This window comes from Acinonyx jubatus, chromosome E2 (assembly GCF_027475565.1).
Source record: "Acinonyx jubatus isolate Ajub_Pintada_27869175 chromosome E2, VMU_Ajub_asm_v1.0, whole genome shotgun sequence".
NCBI classification, from domain to species: Eukaryota; Metazoa; Chordata; class Mammalia; order Carnivora; family Felidae; genus Acinonyx; species Acinonyx jubatus.
This window is the reverse complement of record NC_069396.1, coordinates 59,412,405-59,435,623: the sequence shown is the minus strand read 5'-3', so window position 1 is coordinate 59,435,623 and position 23,219 is coordinate 59,412,405. Positions and strand designations below refer to the sequence as shown.

Genomic DNA, 23,219 nt, shown 5'->3' with positions numbered 1-23,219 from the left:
GAAGAAGTTCTAGCACATTATTGGAGCCAAAAAAAGAAAATCTGGCATTGGAGTCACTGGATAGGGTAAGAGGAACACTGACTGAATCTGTGTCACTCCTCCCCACAGGTGGCACAGCTGAGTGCCAAGAGAGCCCTTCTTGGTCCTTATTTCTCCCATGGGGGGAAGTGAGAGCACATGCGTGAGTGCCTGGCTTCCAAAGCTGTGCAGAATGCTGCCAAAGAGGCCCATCTGTCTCTCACCCCATCCAGAGGACTGAGCTATGAGTCACACTACTGGAGGGTGGTGAGAGGTTGGGAGAAGAGTGGTCACGGGGTCAGGACAGAATGTATAAGAGGGACAGGACCTTACTGAGCCTGGACTTCATTAATAGACCCTCCCATGAGCTGCTGGGGATGCGTTGTCTGAAGAGCCCTTCAACTGACCCACAGCCACCCCCAGCAATCCACATGTCTCACTCGCACACCTCCACCCTGAAGCCACATCCCTGAGAGCCACACTCTCAACAACCGAAAGAGCGAGCTTTTGCAGACCGCTAGTGAATGCAAGCAGAAAGCCAGTGAATCTGTGGGTCTAGGAGAGACCACAACCTTGAGCATTTAGCACAACTCTTGGAAAAACAAAAACGAAAGGGAGGCCGTGAGCACCTCGGCCTGGCTACGGAGGCTGGAGAGGTGGCATACAAGTTTAAGTATTCTGCTACAAGAGGAGGCAAGAAGTGTGGAGGAGTTGGGAGTTGTACCTATAGAAGTTCTGAGAAAACCTCAGAATCCTTAGCAGGGCTGACAGAAGGTATTTATTTCCTGAAGTAGCAAGTAAAGACTGGAAGAGGTAACTCCTACTTCAAATGAGAAGATAACAATGCAGGACTTCAAGGAACACGAAAAATCAAGGAAACATAACATTCCCAAAAGAACACAGTAATTTTCCAATAACTGACCCCAAAGACATGGAGATCTGTGATTTACCTGATAAAGAATCCAAAACAGGTGTTTTAAGGAAGTTCAATGATGTACATGATGGCACAGAAAAAACAATTCGATGAAATCAGGAAAACAATATATGAATAAAATGAGGAGTTTAACAAGATGGAAATCCTAAAAAAAGAACCAAAAAGAAACTCTAGAGCTGAAGAATACAATGAATGAAATGAATATGCTCTAGAGACCATCAACAGAATGGATAAAGCAGAAGAAAGAAAAAGAGATACTTGTGCACTGTTGGTGGGGATGGATATTGGTACCATGGAAACCAGTATGGAGGTTCCTCAAAAAATTTAAAATACGTGATTCAGCAATGCTACTTCTGGGTATATATTCAAAGTGAAATCAGAATCTCAAAGAGATATATGCAGTGGAAAACCAGCTGTGAGAAAATTTTGCAATAACATGGATGAAACTTGAGGGCATTATGTTAAGTAAAATAAGTCAGACATAGAAAGACAAATGCCTCATGATCTCACTTACACGTGTAACCTAACAGAGCTGAACTCACAGAAACAATAGAATGGTGGTTGCCACAAACTCAGAGATGAGGGAAGGGGGCGGGTGTTGATCAGAGTACAAACTTCCAGTTTTAAGGTGAATGAGTTCTGGGGACCCCATGTACAGTATGGTGACTTTAGTTAACAATACTATATTACATACCTGAATGTTGTTAAGAGAGTAGACCTTAAATGTTCTCACCACACATACACCCAAAAAAAAGGTAATTATGTGAGGTAATGGAGGTGTTAACTAATGCTATTTTGTTCATCATGTTGCAATATATAATGTATCAAATCATCACATTGTACGCTTTAAAAGTACATGTTATATGTCAATTAAATCTCAATAAAGCTGGAAAAATATGAAGGGAAGTAAGAGAGAAGTGTGGGAGTAGGAGGGTGTGAGTCTTTTTTTTTTTTAATATTTATTTATTTATGTATTTTGAGAGAGAGAACATGAACAGGGGAGGGGCAGAGAATGGAGGAGGCAGAATCCAAAGCAGGCTCCGTGCTGCTGGCCTGAAGCCCAATGTGGGGGTCAATTTTACAAAACATGAGACCATGACCTGGGCCGAAATCAAGAGTCAGATGCTCAACCAACTGAGCCATCCAGGTACCCCTAGGATGTGAATCTTTTTTTTTTTTTTTAACATTTTATTTTTATTTTCTGAGAGACAGAGAGACCGAGCACAAGCAGGGGAGGGGCAGGGAGAAAGAGGGAGAGACAGAATCTGAAGCAGGCTCCAGGCTCTGAGCTGTCAGCACAGAGCCAACCTACGGATGTGAGATCATGACCTGAGCCAAAGTCGGTGTTCAACTGACTGAGCCACCGAGGCGCCCCTAGGTAGAGTATGAATCTTCTTAAAGAGCACAGAAACTTTCTCTTTCCCTTGCCCGCATCTTTTCTGTACGTTTCAAATTGCATCAAAATTAAAAGTTAGAAATGCCAATCCATGCAAATGGTCTTTTCAGCAAGAAAGAGAAGTAGCACACAAAAGTTCAATAGAGGTTTAAATATAATTTAACATAACTGACCTCACCATAAAGAAAATAGCTGGAGGAGCACCTGGGTGGCCACACTAATGCAAGGGAAAACATTGCACTGAAAGATTTAAAAGGAAGAATCAAACCTGCCCCCTTACCTCTTTAAAATATTTTCTTCCCTAAGAGTCTTACTATGCATATCCTACTTAATGTTGCTACCCTTCCTTGACCACTGAACTTTTCATCACCCATGCTCTGCTCTTTTCCATTTTCCATAGAACACAATGACCTATAATAAATTAAAGAATTTAGGGGCGCCTGGATAGCTCAGTCAGTTAAGCATCTGACTTTGGCTCAGGTCATGATCTCATGGTTCGCGGGTTCAAGCCCTGCATGGGGCTCTGTGCTGATGACTCAGAGCCTGAAGCCTGCTTCAGATTCTATGTCTCCCACTCACTCTCACTGCCCCTCGCCTAGTTGTATGTTGTCTCTCTCTCAAAGATAAATAAACATTAAAAATTTAAAAAAAAAATTTTAAAGCTTGGTTTAATGTTGTTTCTCTAAAAGAAATTAGTTTCTGGGGTGCCTGGGTGGCTCGGTCGGTTAAGCATCTGACTCTTGGTTTTGGCTCAGGTCATGATCTCATGGTCCGTGAGTTCAAGTCACGTGTGGGGTTCCATTCCGTGCTGACAGTGCAAAGCCTGCTTGAGATTCTCTCTCTCCCTCTCTCTGCCCCTCCCCCCACTCGTGCTATCTCTCTCAAAATAAATGAATTAAAAACACTTTTTAAAGAAGTTAGTTTCTGTGTTTTGTAAAATGATGGTCCAGTGTAGCCACCAAAGTGCCCAACCAACATAAGAACTCTGATAAATATCTTGGAAAACACTTAATGAATGTAACATCACAGACTTCTGTTTATTTGAACCACCCAGCTATTTTTTTTTTTAAATCTCTACTCATTTCAGTCAGTACCCACAGTGAGCTCAGGAATGGAAAGGAATCATATTTTCAGACAAACTTCCAAAATGATTAATAATCCTGCATAATGAAGTGTTTGGTTTCATTCTCCAACTTAAGAGATCCCAATGTTGTCGGGCCTCCTTAGTGTTCCTTGAGATTTATTTTTTAAATGTTTCACAATTAAGTTGTTCCTTAGTTATCCCTGAAACTTTTGATAGAAAACTTTGTAATTCAACACTAATTGCTTTCAGTAATTTGTACAACCTGCAAATGTTTTTCATTGAAAATCTCAACTCCCTGTGCAGGTATTGTCACCAAAATTACTGGTGACACGATAATTACTTTACACCATGGAGATGAGATCATGGAGTCCCAAACCTTTATCCTGGGTTCGGATGCTCCTTTCCACTTCTGCACAGATGCTTCCCGAACACCTACTGTCCTGATTCCAAATGTTATTTGGGGTAAGTGTCTAGTTTTTGTTTTTGTTTTTTTAGATAAGTGTGAGATTCATAGGAGAGTTATATCACAAAAAATCCAGTAAAAAACACAGATATAAAGTGCACACATGCTCTCTCTTGCTCTATGTTTTATGGTTGAAACACAAACATATTTCTGTGTCTAGTGAAAAATGACGTTTCCTGAGAACATCTGACACCTACCACCCCCTTGCCCACATTCTTTTTTGTTTTAATGTTTATTTATTTATTTTCAGAAAGGGAGAGAGGAAGGGGGGGAGAGAGAGAGGAGGCAGGGAAGGGAAGGGGCAGAGAAAGGGGGAGAGAGAATCCCAAACAGGCTCTGCAATGTGAGCACATAGTCCCACTAGGGGCTCAAACCCATGAACCATGAGATCATGACCTGAACCAAAATCAAGAGTCAGATGCTTAACTGACTGAGCCACCCAGGCGTCCCGCCTTTACCCACCTTCTTTACGGCTACCTGGCATTTCTCCTCTCTCCTCAGAGTTACAGCTTCTATGAAATCTTTCATTTCTCTCTGAAGATGCTGAACATCATAGGACATGCTCCAAAGACTTCACACAGTAGATATGTGCCCAACAGTTAGATAATGACAATGAACTCCAGCCTCTGAGTAGTTGCCTGGGGTCTGCATGACAGGTACTAGAACACGAATTTACTTGTTAGATTTTCTGGTGAGCCTGTTGTACTAAATGAAGCTGTGATGACAAAGGTTGAAACTTTGTCATCAGAAGAATGTTAATATTTATCTTCTGTTTACAGAATCAAAAGACCAATCTCATCCCCCAGTTAAGAGAGATTATTATTTGAAGAACACTGTGCCTAATGGTTGTAGGATTTGGGGCTGGAGCAGGGAGGGAGGAATAATCAGAGACTTCAGTAGTCTTCCAATAGTATTACCCTGCTGTGTAATCCAGCGGATGGTAAAAATGCCTTGCTAGTCTTCTTCTGCTGTTAACCTATTGCTCTCTCTACCCTCCAAGATGTGTGTTTATCAAACTAAAAAGATAAGAATAAAACAACAAAATAAAATTCTGACTGGAGAACTTGTTTGACGGGGAAGTTCACGCCCCCTCGCTAAGAGCAGGAGTCACTTAATTTGGATCCTCCCTTTGTTGCCCAACACCCTGTGATTATGGGAATGTCATGATCCTTTATTGCCTTTGTACTTCTGAAGTCTTTAAGGGCTGGAATGATCAGTAACCACGGCAATTTCAGATTTATAGGACTCTCATGTAGGCTTTTAAAAAAATGTTTATTTATTTTGAGAGAGAGAGGGAACATCAAGAGTTGGATGCTTAACAGACTCAGCCGCCCAGGCATCCCCCCATCCCCCGCCCCCAAGTCTTGATTTGGGCTCAGGTCATGAGCTCATGGTTCATGAGATCGAGCCCCATGTCAGGCTCTGCACTAACAGCACCAAGCCTGCTTGGAATTCTCTCTCCCTTGCCTTGTTCTCTCTCTCTCTCTCTCTCTCTTAAAAATAAACAAACTTTTTTTAATTATAAAATTTTAAATTTAAAAACTACGAATTTCACCATGAAATTTTTAGGAAATCAATTCATGCATAAATTTCAGGTGGATTTCCACTCTGACACCCCCTCCCCTGCCCCTTTCCTCCTTCCTAGCCCAGACAGTTAACCCTGCTTCACTTGTGGAGGATCCTTCTAGACCAATTTATATTCAGTCACTAAGATCTCTCTTAAGTCACATCTGCTGATTTACGGCTGAGTGAATTCACCTTCTGCATTCTTTTATGAAACATATTAATCAATGTCCAAGGAATATGATTGATACTTACTAGTGAGGTGTTTTCCTCCTATTCACCCCACGGACTCTCTTATCACTAGCCCATTAGGTTGTTTACCAAGCGTGAGGTGTCTCCCCCACACTTAAATACAAACTGCTCTATTTCAGTTACTAAAATAGAATTGAAATGTATTTTACACAGCATTTACTTTAATCTCAAATTGCACAATCATTCCAGAAAACAAGAGAAAAAAATATATCAGGTAAAATTTTATGTATTCAGTATTCTAAATGATTTTCAAAACATTTTAAATTTGCAGCTGTTCTGTATCTGTCATGACATGGTGTGTCAGGTTCAGCCAGACACAAGAGAGGGCCAGAAAAACAGTTTATTATAGTCACGGGTCCTACAGAGACAGAGTCCGGGCACACCACCAGGAGGTCATTGGTGGAAGAGCCAAGGGGGTTGACTCAACCAAGCAGGTGGAGAAGGTGGAGGATGGAAGAGGAAATGGAGGAGGACCTCTAGGCAAGCGCCTTTATTGAGGGTCAGGGTGGAGTACACGGGAGACAGTGAAAGGGGCTTCCACTGGCGCATCTGAATATCCCGAGGTCACAGTCAGTTACACATTTTAAAATGTGTAACACAGCAGGCCAATAAGAAAACTCCAAATTGTGTGTCTTTTCTGATATGCAATAAAAATGATGCAATTTTTCTAGAGGAAACTTACCCTAATGAAATTTCAGCAAGAGTATGTGTGCATTTAAAAAGTACAATGTCATTTTTGGTGTAATTTGTTTTTTTCTGATGTTTATGAGAAAAACACATTTTATAATGTATGCTTTCTTTTCTAAGAGTTGCCTGTTCATTTACATTGCCAAAGAAACACCGAGATTATTATAATTGCTGCTTCTACATATTCAAATGCTTTCTCTGAGTTTCATTTTTCTATTTGTTTGAGGGGTCTTTCAGTAAAAAAACAGTATAAGCATGAAAACACTTTTAATTATTATCTTTTTTTTATTTTAGAGACAGCGTGCAGGGGAGAGGCATGGAGGGAGAGAGAGAGAGAATCTTAAGCAGGCTCCACACTCAGCAAGGAGCCCGATGCAGGGCTCAATCCCACGACCCTGGGATCATGACCTGAGCTGAAATTGAGAGTTGGACATTCAACCAACTGAGCCACCCAGGAGCCCCTTAACTATACATAAATACAAATGTGCTACAAATGTTTTAAATCCTCAGTTTTGGTGCACGCTTAGTAATACTTGGCTCAGCCAAAATTATGAAAATATACTACTACCAGGGCATCTGGGTGGCTCAGTCGGCTGAGTGCCCAACTCTTGATATCGGCTCAGGTCATGATCCCAGGGTCGTGGGATTGAGCCCTGAGCCAGACTCTGCTCTGATCGTGGAGCCTACTTAAGATTCATATTCTTTCTCTCCCTCTCTCTCTCTCCCTCTCTTTCTCTCTCTCTCTCTCTCTCTCTCCCTCCCCCCTCTGCCTGTCTCCTCCACTCACACACTCCCTCTCTTTAAAAAATATTTAAAAAAATAAATAAATAAATTCAAAAAGAGAACATATTTTTAGCTAAGAGATTAGACATTTCTTAGGTTTAGATCCAGTATTTATTTATTTTCTTAAGATTAAAGCTCAAAAAATATACCTGTGATGTCTTAACTAAGTCTCCAAATATTTTACTACCATATATTAAAAAACTCATTTCTCCAAAATAATTCAGCATTAACTTTTATCATAAACTTCTATAAATTTATCTCATAAATACCTGCAAACATAGATAATTTGTAATCTCCTTATTCTATTCCATATTTGGTTTTTGCCATTAGTAACCCATAGTTATTATTTACTTTATATACAGTAAGGAAAGTTCTTTTCATTAAACATTTAAAATTTTGCATACGTTTGATGTTAATAGAGAAAATTTTGAAATGTTAACATTTTGGGGGCACCTGGGAGGCTCAGTCAGTTAAACATTCAGCTTCAGCTCAGGTCATGATCTCATGGTTCATGGGTTCAAGTTCCATATTGGGCTCTGTGCTGACAGCAAGAGCCTGGAGCCTACTTTGGATTCTGTGTCTCCCTCCCTCTCTCTCTCTCTCTCTCTCTGCCCCTCCCGTCTCTCTCTCTCTCTCAAAAATAAATAAATATTAAAAAAAGAGAAATGTTAACATTTTCATTGGAATTTTATTCAGTAACATACTTCTTAGTGTGAATTTTATTGTTAACATTCCAAAAATTTCCATCTAGGATGATGGTTTTCTTTGTTGTTATTCAAAATGAATCGTATGACTTAAGTACAGTTTCTGGTTTTCAATCAATGTTCCCCTCATATTAGTTTATTTTAATGTTGTTTTCCAAAATTCCACTAGTCTTTCACTATCCACTGACACCTTGGAAAAGGCTATTGCCTAAAAAGGAAAATTTAAACTGTCTTGATTTGGGGCTATTCTAAATTATGTGATTTATCCTAATAACAATTCCAATGTTTCTCAAGTGTATAACCATCTCAGTTTTCAATCATGGAACTTGAAACCTATCTTACAGCTATCGCTCCTTAATCCATGCCAGGAAGACCGTGACTCCGTAAATTGCTGTCCAGCATGCTGGCTCTGTGTCTTCGCAATCTGAAGAAGTCTTCATACTTCATCAACCAAGACTGAAACATCAGTGACTCTGGAAGAAGGGATTGTCCTCATGAGGAAGTCTCTCCTCAAATGTCGTTGAATTTATTTTTTACTATTTAATTTCGTATCTCTGAATCTTTTCCCATGATGAAATATTTTTATCTGACATCCACAAGTCTTATCCAAACAAGCCATTTTTTTGTGTGCCTCCACAGACATTTCTTAATGCAAAACGAAGGCTGTTCAGCTAATGCAGGGGTAATGGTTATTAGTCACCCTTTACCAGTTTTCAGAATAATTAGTTGTTTCCCTAACATCTTCCGGCATTAACCTTTGCATTACTTGTCTATATATGCCTTTGGTTTATCTATGTCAATCCTTTCAAGTTACCGTTGCACCAAACTGGGGCAGTGACAGCTTCTTCAGGACAGACCTTGCCACCTCCCAAAGTAACCCTCAGCACTGATGGTTTCCTCTATTCCCTTGCCAAGCAAGGAGTTTTGGGATGATCTTTGGAGGTTCCTGCCCTAGATCTGGAATATGTCAGTTTTTTCTTTTTTCCTAAACCACACTGCTTCTTATACGGAAAAACTGTATTAGGTGTCCATAAACTGGGCGCTAGAATTAGGCACTGTCGTGAAGTTGTCTATAATTTCTAGATTTTTTTCAACGAAAAGAAAAATGAAATACATGCAAGTTAAAACCAATACTATAGGAGTTGATATTATTTCTGTCAAATGTAGGCTTTAGACTTTTACTCAGAGTCTTTGGTTTCATATGTGCATTTGTTTTGTCTTACAGGGAAAGATTTATTTCCCATTTATACGAATATGTTTGTTCCCAAAATACCATACAAATACATTATAGTAAAATATGTAGACAAAAGTTAAGATTTGGGCAGATAGTTTTGCCTCCATTTATCCCCGTTCAGGATATACACTCAAAATTCTAATTTTCAATTCACTTGAAATGTATTTCCCTATTCATATTTCCTTTACATACAGGGACAGCCACGTGGATAGCCAATCAACTTTTGTCACATTTGAATTTAGTGCTTTTAAAACAATTAATTTAACATTATTTAATAATTATGTGAAATATGTACATTTGTACATATAAGGCACTATGACAACATTTCTTCCTTACGAGTCTAGCTTTAAAATTAGCCCCATCCTATATATGTTCTGTGTCCATATTGTCACTCCTCCACACACTTGGGGAAACCTTAGCATGTTACACACAGTTTTGTACCTTGCTTCTCAGTTCAGAATACACACAGTTCATAACTGCAGATCAGAGTCTAGAGATCCTCCTCACTCAATTCACAGGTGTGGAAAACTCTGTTGTGCAGATGGGCCATAAATCACTCACCATGTTCCAGTGAACAGACATTTGTTTCCAAGTGGAACCTTCAGGAATAGACTCTGTACCCATAAGCATACATATATAATGTTGATTTTTTTCTTTTAAAAAAAATTTTAATGTTTGTTTATTTTTGAGAGAGAAAGAGAGGCAAAGCGCAAGCAGGAGAGGGCCAGAGAGGGAGACACAGAATCTGAAGCAGGCCCCCGGTTCCGAGCTGTCATCACAGAGCCAGACGCTGGGCTCGAACTCATGAACCGTGAGATCATGACCTGAGCTGAAGTTGGACGCTTCACCGACTGAGCCACCCAGGCGCCCCTATAGTGTTTATTTAAATTTAGAAAGAATGTGCTAAGCTTAGCGCTGGAGGCCACTGGGTTTGGTGGTAAATATTTCTTTTTGTTTGTCAAACTGCATTCCTCTGGCTGCAACTAAAACCAATGTTCCATAGATGACGTGATGGCTTCTGTCAAGTGGCAAATCGGGATTACCTTAGTCACTCAGCTGGGAGTGGGAATCCTTGGAAACTTCTCCCTTCTTTGTCTTTATAACTTCACTCTGCTCACTGGACACAAGGTGAGACCCACAGACGTGATTCTCAATCAACTGGTCTTAGCCAATTCCTTGGTGCTTTTCTCCAGAGGGATCCCTCATATAACAGCAGCTTTTGGAGCAACATATTTCCTGAATGAGGCTGGATGTAAGTTTTTCTTCTACTTCCACAGAGTAGCCAGGGGGGTCTGCCTCACCACCACCTCCCTCCTCAGTGTCTTCCAAGCCGTTAGGCTTCGCCTCAACGTCTCTAGTTCGATGGAGCTCAGAAGGAGATCCTCAAAGTGCATTTACTTGTGCTGTTGCCTTCGCTGGATCCTGCATCTCTTGGTAAGCATCTTTGTTCCTATTAAAATGGCTGGTCCAACGCACAGTAAAAACCTTAGTGTGAGGATAAATTATGGATACTGCTCCCCATTAAATCAGGACGGGTTTTTAAAGTTTATAGTGACAGCCCTATTTTCTACAATTGACCTCGCATGTTTGGCCTTCATGGTCTGGGCTAGTGGCTCCATGGCTACTTTCCTGCACAGGCACAGGCAACAGCCATTCTCCCAGACCTTCTCCCGAGGCCAGGGCCACTTGTACCATTTTGATCCTTGTGAGCTGCTTTCTCTCTTTTTACTCCCTGTCTTCTCTTTTGTCTGTTTGGATGATTCTATTTGTTATTCCAGGACAGTGGCTGGTGGATGCCTCTATATTTTTGTCTTTATGTTTCTCAACATTCAGTCCCTTTGTGCTCATTTTCAGTGATACTCGTGTCACTGGTAAACTGCAAAACCGGTTTTGTTTTATTGGCTAGGCGAGGTAAACAGCTTTTGCTAATTTGGCTGAGACCATAAGACTCTGTTCTCTACGGGAAATTCAACCATTCTTTCCATCATCTGCTAATACTTAGGGATCAATAATTTTCATATTTTTGATAAGAAAGTATTATGCTGTGGAGACTGAAACAATTAGGTCCTAGAGCTCATGAACCCTATAATAGGAGCACGTGAATATTATGTAAGTTGTTTACACAAACATTACTCAAATTGTTTTAGCTTCATCCATAGAAAAATCCATGAAATTTTGAAATAGTAGAACAGAGGAAAAACTGTGAGTTTGGGGATTTAGACAAAATCCCTCACTTTGCAGGTGTTTTGGTGTATATATAGCAGTAAATTATATGTAATATAAAGTTTTCCATTTTAATTATTTTCAAGTATACGATTCAGTGGCATTAAGTAAATCTGCAGTGTTCTGCGTCTACTACCATTACCACTATCTGTTTCTAGTTCACATATATGTGTCAAAATACAATTTATATACGAAAATAATACAACATATAAAGTTGTGTTAATTTCAAGTACACAACATAGTGATTTGACAACTCTATACATTACACAACGCTCACCGTAAGTGCAGCCACCATCTGTCACCATGCAGGGTTATTACAATATTATCGACTCTGTTCCCTATGCTGTATCTTTGTCCCTGTGGCTTATTTATTTTATAGCCGGACACGTGAAACTTAACAAAAAATCAAACCAAACAGAAAATATGTACCCACTGACCAATAATTTCCTATTTCCCTCTCTACCTAGGCCCTGCTAACCTCTAACCTATGTTCAGTCTCTATGAGCTTGACTATTCTGGGTATTTCCTATGAATGGAATCATAATATTTATCTTTTTGGGTCTGGCTTTAATCACTTAGCATAATGTTTTCAAGTTTCACCCATCTTGTTGTATGTATCAGAACTTCATTCCTTTTTGTGGCTGAATAATATTCCATTGTATAAAATACCACATTTTAAAAATCCTTTCCTGTGTTAACAGATACTTGGATTGTTTCCACCTTTTGGATATCGTGAAGGGTGCTGCTATGACCATTGGTGTACAAGTGTTTGTTTGAGTCCTGCTTTCCATTCTTTGGGTTGGATACCAGGAGTGTTAAATGCTAGGCCCAATGGTATTTCCACATTCAAGTTTTTGAGGAGCAGCTAAACTGGTTTTCACATTGTTCAATCTCACACTGCACTATTTTACATTCCCATCAGCAACAGATGAGGGCTCCAATTTCTCCAATTTTTCTAAGGCTTTGTCAATACCATTTCTGCCCCACGGCCATCCTGGTAGATGTGGAGTGATACCTCATCATGGTTTTGGATAAAATTTCCCTAATGAACCATTCTGTTAACATTTTAAGTAATTCACACCTGCTGTTTTCCATGATCCCTTTCCTCACCTATTTTCCCTTATCTACTGACCTTCCATCAGTATATAAATAGGGACTAACACCTAGAAGGAAAACGTCCTCGCTTCTATCACCTCCTTAATGCTCTATTTCATTTCTGATGACCCAGAATCATCTTCCCCACTGCCCATCCCAATCAACCTTGCAGCCCACACATTAAATTCCCTCCTCCACTCTCTTTTCCATTCCCCAATGAAGCCAAGGAAACCCATCTTTCTTCCAGTGTGAGTAAACTACACATAGCAAAATATATATCCAACAGGAAACAGACACATCCTGTTAGAAATAAAGGTAATATATGGCTTGAGCCGGTTACTTTGGGATTTTCTTCCTCCTTTATTCAACTCAAAAGATAACCTTCCTAACTCAAGTAAGACTTCTAGAAGCGGCTCCTACTTCAAGTAAGATTTCTTCCAGCCCTTAAATAGGTTAGAAGTTTCATGCTGTACTCTGTGGATTTCCATGTACTCAGAGCTCAGGGTGAGGAGGAGTCTGGAATCCCTACGTAAGCCCAACAGAGAGCGGGGTATGGGCACTGAAGAAACCTCAGTAATCTGCGTGGGGTCGCCAAGGTGTCTGGAAGAAAAAAAAAAAAACAAAAAACTAACCTGTGCAGGTGCTGGATGAGACTTCACAAGGCTGGGCAAAGAACTACTACTGCTGGGGCTGGGAACCGCTGCAGATGGCACAGGCCACACAGTGAGGGTGCTATTAGAACCCTGCAGGGAACAAAGGCAACAATGACCCCCCTGCTGTTTACACTCAGGTTGCCACCCCATTCTACTACCCCACAAGCGGTTCTCACCCTTTGACTTATCAAGTATTTTTCAAGTTTCTGTTTTAAAAGCATTCACCATTGCTTTGGGTTGCTTTCCAGACACCCCTGCGGGAAGCCGCACGGGGGGCGGGGACTTGTCCCGGGTGGGGCCTTGCTTGCATGGACTTAGGCTCAGGGGCAGGAGGGTCTTGGAGGCAGCAGGAGCCCACGCTGAGGGTAGGTTCCGCTTGGGGGCTCTCAGTGCACCTGTTTCCCTGAGGGAACCTGGTTAATTCTTTCCCTCCGCAGACAGACATGCTCATCAGGTCAGCGGGCCAGGTGTGATCTGAGGTCGCATCTGACCGGGGACAGCGTGGGCTGGGCACAGCGGAGATGGAACTTCAGACCCCAAGGTGCCGGTGGGCCCCATGGAAGCTCGGGTGGAGGGCCGAGCAGCGCGGGGGTCCGGGGACACACCTAGAGGGCGTGGGCACCTCCTCAGAGGCCCCCGAGTCTGAGTTCCCCCTTTCCACCCAAGGGGCTTCCAGGGGGCACCCTCCCGGGTCCCGGGAGCGGTGAGGGCCGCGAGCTGCCGCCGAGGGCCCCCCAAAGGACAGCGGGAAGTTGCGGGCGCACGCTGACGTTCCTGGGTATCGGGCTCCTCCCGACAGGGCTCCCCCGGCGCCCTCAGGCTCCAGGCGCCGGATTTCCGCCGCGGATCCCGGGGGCAAAACGCCCCCGCCTCGGGCCGCAGACCTGAGCCGCCAGCGACGCGTCCGCGCGGCTCGGGGGGGAAGAGTGCGCACCTGTGCCCGCCGAGGCCAAATCCCGACCTTTGTGGGCGACCCGCGGGAAGCGCACACAGTGCCGCCGGGCCTGATCCGGGTCTTTAACTCGTTCTGAGACGCGGGGCCGGGGCGCGTGGGGAGCGGCTCCGGGACTGGGGAGGGGGTAGGCACGTCCAGCACTGGGCGCTTCCCCGGGGGAGACCTTCCACGTCGCCCACTACCACCCCGCTCAGCCGAGGGGCGCCCGGGTGCGGGTCGAGCTTCCGCGAGGGGACCGTCCCGGGGCCTCGCCTCACACCTTCCTAGACGGTGTCTGTACTCCGCGAGCAAATGTGGCCTCGGGGCTCCGCGAACCTCGTGCCGAGCGCCACCGTGGGGACTACATTACCCATAATTGCCAGTGCCGCGTGCCCAGAGCGTGCAGCCAATGAACGCGCAGAAATAGGGGAGTTTCCGCGTGTGGACCAGAGCTTCGGGGCGGGACTTCCGGCACCCCTGAGGCTGCAGTCGCTTTGCTTTCGCGCGCAGGCGGGATCTGGGACCTTTAGGAGCGTGCAGTCGGGTCCGCGGTGGTGAGAGCCAGAAGGCGGTAGGGGTGGGGTTGTCCCCACTGCACAGCAGCTGGTCTGAGGGACGGATGCGGTGGTTGACAACTGTGCACGAGTCCCGTCTCTGTCGCCGACCTCTTAGGACCCCTCTGTACCTACAGAGTCGGATGGCGGCGGCCGCGCCCCGGGACCCGACTCAGGTAAACGTGCGGCCTCCAGGTCCTCCCCGCCCTTCCTCCACCCAGGCCCTAAAGGCCCGAACACGAGGTGCCTGCTCGCGTCCCCTACGGCCCAGGCCCAGGGGTCCGGGTCAGTGGGGAGATAATGTGTGACGTCCCCATTTCTTTCTCTTTTCTCTCTTCTCCCCTCCCCGTCCCCGTCCCCGTCCCCGTCCCCGCCCCCGTCCCCGTTTCTGAAAGCCACCGTTGATGAGATGTGAGAGTGTTACAGGCAGAGAGACTGGTTTGCAGGGGCAATTGATCCAGGAGCAAATGCTCCTGTAGTGCCTAGATGAAGAGTTTCAACTTAATTCTCAGGATGCCGGGAGCCATGGAGGGTTGTGAATAGAAGAGGCACAAGATCTGAATTAGGCTTCTCAAAGTTTTCAAAGTTATTCAGAGTTAGAACAGACCGGAAAGAAGATGATAATTCCGAGGCACAGGGAGTTTGAGTCCTTGGCCAAGGTCACGCAGTTGTAAGAGTCAGCACTGGGGACTGAGGCTGAGAGAGAATGCAGTCATCCCAGGTCACCTGGCTCCAGGGCCGGGCAGGGGTGCAGGGGAGCCCATGGAGCCCTGCCATGGTTACATCCCTCTGGTGACCCTCCTCCTTGCACAGATTACCAAGACCAGAGAAGCACTTATGGACTGTATGAAGGTGAGTGAAGGATATCCCAGGCCCTCAATGGTCCTGAGCCCCCATCTTGGTCTCTGGAATTGTGTCCTGAGTCTCTTTGCCTGCCACTCTTCCACTCTTCTTGGGCCTGGAGACCCAGGGTCATACATCCAGGCTGGAAGTTATATGGAGAGGTCCCTATTGCTGGCAACCAATACAGTGAGGTAAAAGATTGTTCCAGACAGAGGTATTGGAATATGTTCATGCTAGGAGGTGAAGGTGTGTTTGTTCAAGGAACTGCAGTTCCTCTTCTTCTCATGAGAGAGAAGAGAGAACAGAGAGCAGATGGGAAGGGGTCGGGCCTGGAATGGCTCCATGAAAAGTTGGGTGTCTCTTCTGGAGGTGATGGGGAAAATAGGAGGTTTGGAGCAGAGGGAGGTGATGTGACCTCGGTCTCATCAGGACCCCTGAGGCTGCAGCCTGGAAGAGCGAGAGCAGATACTCTTGGGGGGCCAGGGATGATGGGAAAAACAGGCAACTTGCAGTCCTTGAGGTGAGTGCTGGTGGTTGTACCAGGGTGCTGGCTGTTGAAGTGGAAGAGCTGGTTGGATTCTGGATCAGTTTTTAAATTAGGCCTGGCCAGAATTTCAGATTTTGAGAAAGAGAAAGAAAAAGGTAAAGAGTTGTAGGGCTCAGCAGCTGGAAGGGTGGAAACTCCCTTAACCAAGATATTAAAGTTGGTAGAAAGATTAATTCTCACTGGGGAGATGAGTTTTGTTTTTGGCTATCTTAAGACTCGGAGATGTTTCAGAGAAACACGTGTGGAGAACAATTAGTAGATGGCCACAAAGGTCTGGAACTCTGAGAAGGGGTTCAATAGGGAGACATCCAGAAGGTGGTGGTGTCTGCACCGGGGGGGTAGCTTGGGTCCCAATTAGGAGGGGGATCCTTGTCATCATGATAAAGGTATTGGCTGCCCAGCAAGGGGAGCTGGGAGCTGTGACTGAGTGTCATGCCTGGGCATCTGGGTGGGGTGCTGGGCCTCATAAACACAGCTGAGAGGGAGAAATGGCTGTGGGAAGGTTGTGGGAGAGGACAACCTGTCAGGTGGCCAGGGCTTCCACAGGAAGCATGGACATAAGGGGAATGCGGGCGCACAAGAGTAACTGAGGCAAGATGACACTGAGGCCCACACTAGTGTTTATTCGTACCGCGGACTTACCAGAAATTTATTGTGTCTCTTGGTGTATCCTAGCTGTTTCAGTCAGGCTGGCAAATTAGCACCGGGGCAGAAGTATCATCTAGGAGCATCGCTGGGGCTGGGGTAAGAGACCTCCAGGGCTGGGCTTTGACTGCTGGTTTGATGGATAGGAAGGCAGTGACTGATGAGGGGACATCACATGCACCACGAGTGGAAGGGAGCCCTGGGGTCCTGAGGTCTGCAGGTGGTTCTTGGTGGCTGGGGTTGAAGCAAGGAGCAGAACCGGGTGGAGAGGCCTGCAAGTGGGTTTTGTCCCCTACGGTAGCAGGGATCAGTGGAAGTCTGGGGTAGCGCTGGGTCCTTTTGGAATTTGCCAAATACCACCTGGATGTCATAAGCAGGTAATGCTTGCCATTACCAGGGTGATGCTTCTGGGTAGGAGGGGAGAAGTGGTTTCCAGAGCAAGACTATGAGAGAGGTGTGGTGGAAGTAGTTTCATGGAGAGAGAGCATGAACTGAAGGACCTAGGGCTGTGACTTTGAGGACGTAAGGGTGGAGAGTGAGCCCGTGTTTGGTTGTGTCTCGGAGGCACAATCTGGGAGACCCCAGACAAGAGGACGTATGTCCTAATGCCAGGCTCAATATTTAGATGGCACCTCCCTGCCCACATGCCAGTTGTTGCTGTGGGCAGTGACAATGATCATGATACTGTGAGAAGAGAGCAGGTCTCTCTGGCTCCAGGACCTGATATGTCTTCCATAGTGGGGACCGCTGGAAGGAGAGGGAGCATGGAATGAATGTCGGGGTGAAGAAACTCAGAGTCGTAAAAAAGCTGATCAAGGAATGATCTGTCCCCATCACGGCAGGGCTGTGTGACTTTTGAGGACGTGGCCATTGACTTCTCCCAGGAGGAGTGGGGGCTCCTTGATGAGGCTCAGAGACGCCTGTACCACGATGCGATGCTGGAGAACTTGGCACTTATAGCTTCGCTGGGTAAGGCCTTCACACGCACCCCAGTATCCTGGTTTTTGTCCATTGTCTTTTACCTCCCGGGCAGCTCTGCCCTTTCTGCAGCCAAACCATGGGTCCTGCTCGCTTTGCCATTTTCTTGGCACACGTGTCACGTGGCGGACCATAGTTGTGTGCACTGCCCTGAGAAGACCTAAGTCCCATTGCTCCAGGCATTCAGGGAAGGGTCTGGGATTCACGAGTCTTGCTGTCAGCCTAATGCACCGTAACTTTGTTTGCTCTCTCCCTGGCAAGATGACTGTGTCCATGGCACCTTGTGTTCCAAGTGCTTAATTACGGATAGAGTCAGTGGTTTTAATAATACTGATGTTGGTAAAATGTAAAACACAAAGGATAACCCCTAATGTAAACTGTGGACTTTAGTTAGTAATCATTCCTTTGTCAATGCCTATAAAATGTGAAACACAAAGGGCAAATGATATTGATGTTGGATATGGGGTCCTGGTGGATAGAACAACATTTAGGTTACAGTAGCTCACCATGAGGTACCCTTTAATTTTTCTAGATTTAAGAACAGGTACAATCGAGTTGTAGGACAGAGGAGTAGTGAGGATACTCTCTTTTATTTATTAGATTTTATATAACAAGTTTTAATCCCTGGAGGCCCTGTTTTAACTTACATTGGGCCATATTAACATTTTACCTGGGTTGGAGGTGGGGGGCTATGGGATCTCATTTTATTGAGCCCATCTCTGTCAGAGACTTCCATTAATGTAAGTGTATTCATCATGTTAGAGCATCTGTGCCCAATATGGGATATTTCTGGGTCTTAAGACACTGGGAAATTTAGGAAAGGCTAGTGTTCAAATGAGGCATATCTGTTTCTGTTTTATATCTGGTTACTTTCCTGAGTATAGGAGTACAGTGTGTAAAAGTAGTGGGATTCCCCAGATAACAATTTGAGCCCCAGTAATGATTAGGTTGATGAGGTTTTGGCTTTGGTGCCTTTTAGTAAATGATGTTTAAACCACTTTACTGAGGAATTATTGACATGTCTAAAAACTGTATATATTTTATGGATACAATTTGATGGGTTTGGGGATAAGTATATACCTGTAAATACGTTACCATCAGCAAAGCCATAAACATATCCATCCCTCCCTAAATTTCCTCCCAACCCTTTATTATTATCTTGATCATTTGTGTGTGAATGTGTGTGTGAGTGTGTTAGCAAATTTTAAATATACAGTAGTCCCCCTTACCCATGGTTTCTCTTTCCATAGTTTTAGTTACCCACAGTCCACTGCAGTCTGGAAGTAGATGATCCTCCTTCTGATGTATCTTCAGGTCAGTAGTAGCTTCACGCTAAGTCACAGTGCTTGTGTCATTCATCTATCCTATCACATAGGCATGTTATCATCTCACATCTTTACAACAAGAAGGTATGGTAGAGTAAGAAATTTTGAGAGAGACCACATTAACATAACTTTTATTATAGTATATTATTATAGTTGTTCTACTTTCTTATTATTATAGTATATTATTGTAATTGTTCTACTTTCTTATTAGCTATTGTTAATTTCTTACTCGGCCTAACTTATACATTAAACTTTATCATAGGTGTGCATGTATACGAAAAAGTGTAATGTAGACAGAGTTCAGTACTATCCGCAGCTTCACGTCTCAACTAGGGATCTTGGAATGTGTATCCGTCAAAGAAAAGGGAGAACTATTGCACATTACGGTACTGTTAGCTATAAACTGCTGTATAGTAGGTCTCCAGAACTTACTCATGTTAATAATTGAAATTTTGTACCATCACTCCTCCATTTCCTCTTTCCCCAAGGCCCCCTTGTCAAGATTAGTTGGTCATATATTTAGGGGTTTATTTCTGTGCTCTCTATTCTGTTCTGTTGGCTTATGTGTCTGTTTTTATGCCAGTACCATACTGTTTTGATTACCATAGCTTTGTAGTATAATTTGAAATCAGGAAGTGTGATGCTTTCAGCTTTGTTCTTCATGCTCAGGAGTGCCTTGGCTATTCAGGGTCTTTTGTGGTTCCACCCTAATTTTGCTTGTTTTTCTACTTCTGTGAAAAATGCCCTTGGTATTTTGAAAAGGATTGCATTGAATCTGTAGATTGCCTTGGGTTGCATGGACATTTTGAGAATGTGAATTCTTTCAATTTATGAACAAGGGATATTTTTCCATTTATTTGTATCTTTAATTTCTTTCATTAGTGTTTTATAGTTCTCAGCGTATAGATCTTTCACCTCCTTGATTAAATCTCTTCCTAAGTATTTTATTATTTTTGAGGCTCTTGTAAAAGGGATTGTTTAATTTCTTTTTTGCACAGTTCCTTGTTAGCGTATAAAATGCAAGTGATTTTTGTGTGTGGATTTTGTATCCTGCAACGTAATTTACTGAATTAATTTATTTTAACAAGTTTTTATTTTTCTTGCCCAATCACTCTGGCTAGGACTTCCAGTAGCATGTTGAATAGAAGTGGTGAGAGTGGTCATCCTTGTCTTGTTCCCAATCTTCACCAAAAATCTTTCAGCTTTTCACCATTGAGTATGATGTTGGCTGTGGGCCTGTCATATGTGATCTTTTTCATGTTGAGGTACATTCATTCCTTCCATACCTGATTTGTTGAGAGTTTTTTATGAAAGGATGCTGAATTTTGTTACATGCTTTTCTATCTTTTGAGATGATGATATGATCTTTATCCTTTATTTTGTTAATGTAGTATATTACATTTATGGATTTGTGTTTGTTGAACCATCTTTGCACCCCAGAGGTAAATCTCACTTGGATGTGGCGTATGATCCTTTTAATGTGCTGTTGAATTTGGTTTATTAATGTTTTGTTGAGGATTTTTGCATCTAGGTACATCAGGGTTATTGGTCTGTAATTTTCTTGTGTTGTAGTATCCTTATCTGGCTTTGGTCTGAGGGTAATGCTGGCCTTGTAAAATGAATTTGGTTGTATTCCCTCCCTTCAGTTTTTTGGAAGAGTTTGATGAGGAATGACATTAAATGTTTCATAGAATTCATCAGCGAACCCATCAAATCCTGCACTTCTCTTTTGGGTGAAGGTTTTGGTTTTGATTTGTTTTGTTTTTTAAAGGGGAAGTTTTTGATTACGGACTCAATGTCTTTATTCATTATCGGTCTGTCTAGATTTCCTATTTCTTCATGATTAAGTCTTAGTAGTTGTATGTTTCTAGGAATTTATCCATTTCTTCTAGGTTATCCAATTTGTTGATGTATAGTGGTTAATAGTCATCTCTTATGATCCTTGTATTTCTGTGGTATCAATTGTAATGTCCTCTCTTTCATTTCTAGTTTTGTTTGAGTCTTCCCTTTTTTTTCCTTAGTCTAACTAAAAGTTTGTCAATTTTATCTCTTGGGAAAAAAATTCTTAGCTTTGATCTTTCCTATTGTCCTTCTAGTCTCTATTTTATTTATTTCCACTTTGACCTTTTTAATTTCCATCCTTCTGCTAACATCAGGTTTAGTTCTTTTCTAGTTCTTTGAGATGCAAAGGTAGAATGTTTACTTAAGATCTTTCATTTTTTTCTTAATATAGATATGTATCTGCTATAGCCTTCCCTCTGGAACTTTTTTTGCTGGATCCCATAAATTTTGGTATATTGTTTGTATTTTCATTTGTCTCAAGATATTTTTTTTTTATTTAAAAAAAATGTTTAATGTTTATTTCTGAGAGAGAGAAAGAGACAGAGCACAAGCAGGGGAGGGGCAGAGAGAGAGGGAGACACAGAATCCAAAGCAGGCCCCAGGTTCTGAGCTGTTAGCACAGAGCCTGACACAGGGCTCGAACTCACAAACTGTAAGATCATGACCTGAGCCAAAGCCGAATGCCCAACCGACTGAGCCACCCAGGAGCCCAAAGATATTTTTTGATTTCCCTTTTGATTTAATCTTTGAATCACTGGTTGTGCAAGAGTATGTTCTTTAATTTCCACATATTTGTGAATTTCCCAGTTATCCTCCTGTTACTAATTTCTACTTTTTGTTGCATTTTGGTCAGGAAAGATACTTGATAGGATTTCAGTTTTCTTAGATTTGTTAAGACTTTTTTTTAACCTATCATATAATCTATCCTAGAGAATGTTCCCTGCACTCTTGAGTAGAATGTGTATTCTGCCGTTCATTGGAATGTTCTGCATATGTCTGTTAGCTCCATTTGGTCTGTAGTGTTGTTCAGGTCCACTACCTTTTCTACCATCAATGTTTTGTAAAATGAGAAAACGTCATGTTATACATAAAGTTTAAAAAAATAGGGGCGCCTGGGTGGCGCAGTCGGTTAAGCGTCCGACTTCAGCCAGGTCACGATCTCACGGTCCGTGAGTTCGAGCCCCGCATCGGGCTCTGGGCTGATGGCTCAGAGCCTGGAGCCTGTTTCCGATTCTGTGTCTCCCTCTCTCTCTGCCCCTCCCCCGTTCATGCTCTGTCTCTCTCTGTCCCAAAAATAAATAAACGTTGAAAAAAAAATTTTTTTTTAAATAAATAAAAAAACCAAACATGATTAATACTTTCCCACCATCGTCAGCATGACTCATCAGTATTTCTCCTTTTTCAGTTTGTTGGCATGGAATGGAGGATGAAGGGACACCTTTTGAACAGAGTGTTTCCATAGAAGTTTTGTCACAGGTCAGGATTCCAAAGGCAAGTGCCTCCATCCAGAAGACTCACCCCTGTGAGAAATGTGTCCCAATCCTGAAAGACATTTTGCACTTGGCCCATCTACCTGGGCAGAAAGTGTATGTAGATGGAGCATGTGCAGACCTGTACCAGCCTCAAGAGCATCACAGTGCAGAGAAGAGGGATGTGGGCAGGGCTTCATTTATAAAGAGCTGCATATTCCATGTGTCAGGTAATCCCTTCACCTGGAGGAAAGTTGGAAAGGAGTTCCCGGACACATTGGGCTTTCTCCAGCACCAGGTCATTCTCAACAGTAAGAAGCCAAACAAAATCACCAAGTGTGGGGAGGCCTTTCCTTGTGGAGAAAGTCATTACAAATCATGTGAATGTGGGAAAGCCTCCAGCCACAAACACAGCCTTGTTCACCACCCAAGAGTCTCTACTAGAAAAAGGGTTTACGAGTCTAGCAAATATGGGAAGGCTTTTCACTGCAAGTACTCACTTGTTCAGCTCCAGAGATCCCGCACTGGAGAAAGGCCTTACGAGTGCAGTGATTGTGGAAAATCTTTTAGGCTAAGGGCCACCCTCATTATACACCAGAGAGTTCACACTGGAGAAAAGCCGTATAAGTGTGGTGAATGTGGGAAATCCTTTAGTCAGTGTTCCAACCTTATTGAACACTGCAGAATCCACAGTGGAGACAGGCCTTTTGAGTGTGAGGAATGCAGGAAAGCCTTTGCGTGCAAATCCAATCTTGTGAGGCACCAGAGAACACACACTGGAGAAAAGCCTTATGAGTGCAGTGAATGTGGGAAATCCTTCAGACAAAGCTTCACCCTTGTTTGACACCAGAGAATTCACACCACAGCAAGCCCTTATGTGTGTGACCAGTGTGGGAAATCCTTTAGCCAAAGAGCTGCTCTCATTAGACACTAGAGAATTCACACCAGTAAAAGGCTTTACGAGTGTGGAGAATGTGGGAAAGCCTTTGGATC

At 43.3% G+C, this 23,219-nt stretch overlaps 2 protein-coding genes across 2 annotated transcripts; both read left to right on the top strand.

Moving 5' to 3' along the window:
* The first annotated feature begins 10,129 nt into the window (after positions 1 to 10,129).
* On the top strand, positions 10,130 to 11,024 carry LOC106985319 (vomeronasal type-1 receptor 1-like). Its single transcript, XM_015083484.3, is given in 2 exon segments — positions 10,130 to 10,761; positions 10,763 to 11,024. Coding segments are annotated over 2 exon segments (894 nt in total).
* A 3,473-nt stretch (positions 11,025 to 14,497) lies between these two features.
* Positions 14,498 to 23,219, top strand: LOC106985315 (zinc finger protein 416-like). The gene is made up of 3 exons (XM_027037456.2): positions 14,498 to 14,753; positions 17,455 to 17,581; positions 22,163 to 23,219. The coding sequence occupies exons 1-3, from the start codon at positions 14,643 to 14,645 to the stop codon at positions 23,068 to 23,070; spliced, it is 1,146 nt and encodes a 381-aa protein (XP_026893257.2). The 5' UTR covers positions 14,498 to 14,642; the 3' UTR covers positions 23,071 to 23,219.

Bases quoted from the DNA above. Each gene is read 5' to 3' on its own strand.
- LOC106985315 (XM_027037456.2), top strand. From the start codon at position 14,643: ATGCGGTGGTTGACAACTGTGCACGAGTCCCGTCTCTGTCGCCGACCT. The intron at 14,754-17,454 runs GTAAACGTGCGG...CCATCACGGCAG, and splicing joins CGCCCCGGGACCCGACTCAG to GGCTGTGTGACTTTTGAGGA. The intron at 17,582-22,162 runs GTAAGGCCTTCA...CTCCTTTTTCAG, and splicing joins GGCACTTATAGCTTCGCTGG to TTTGTTGGCATGGAATGGAG.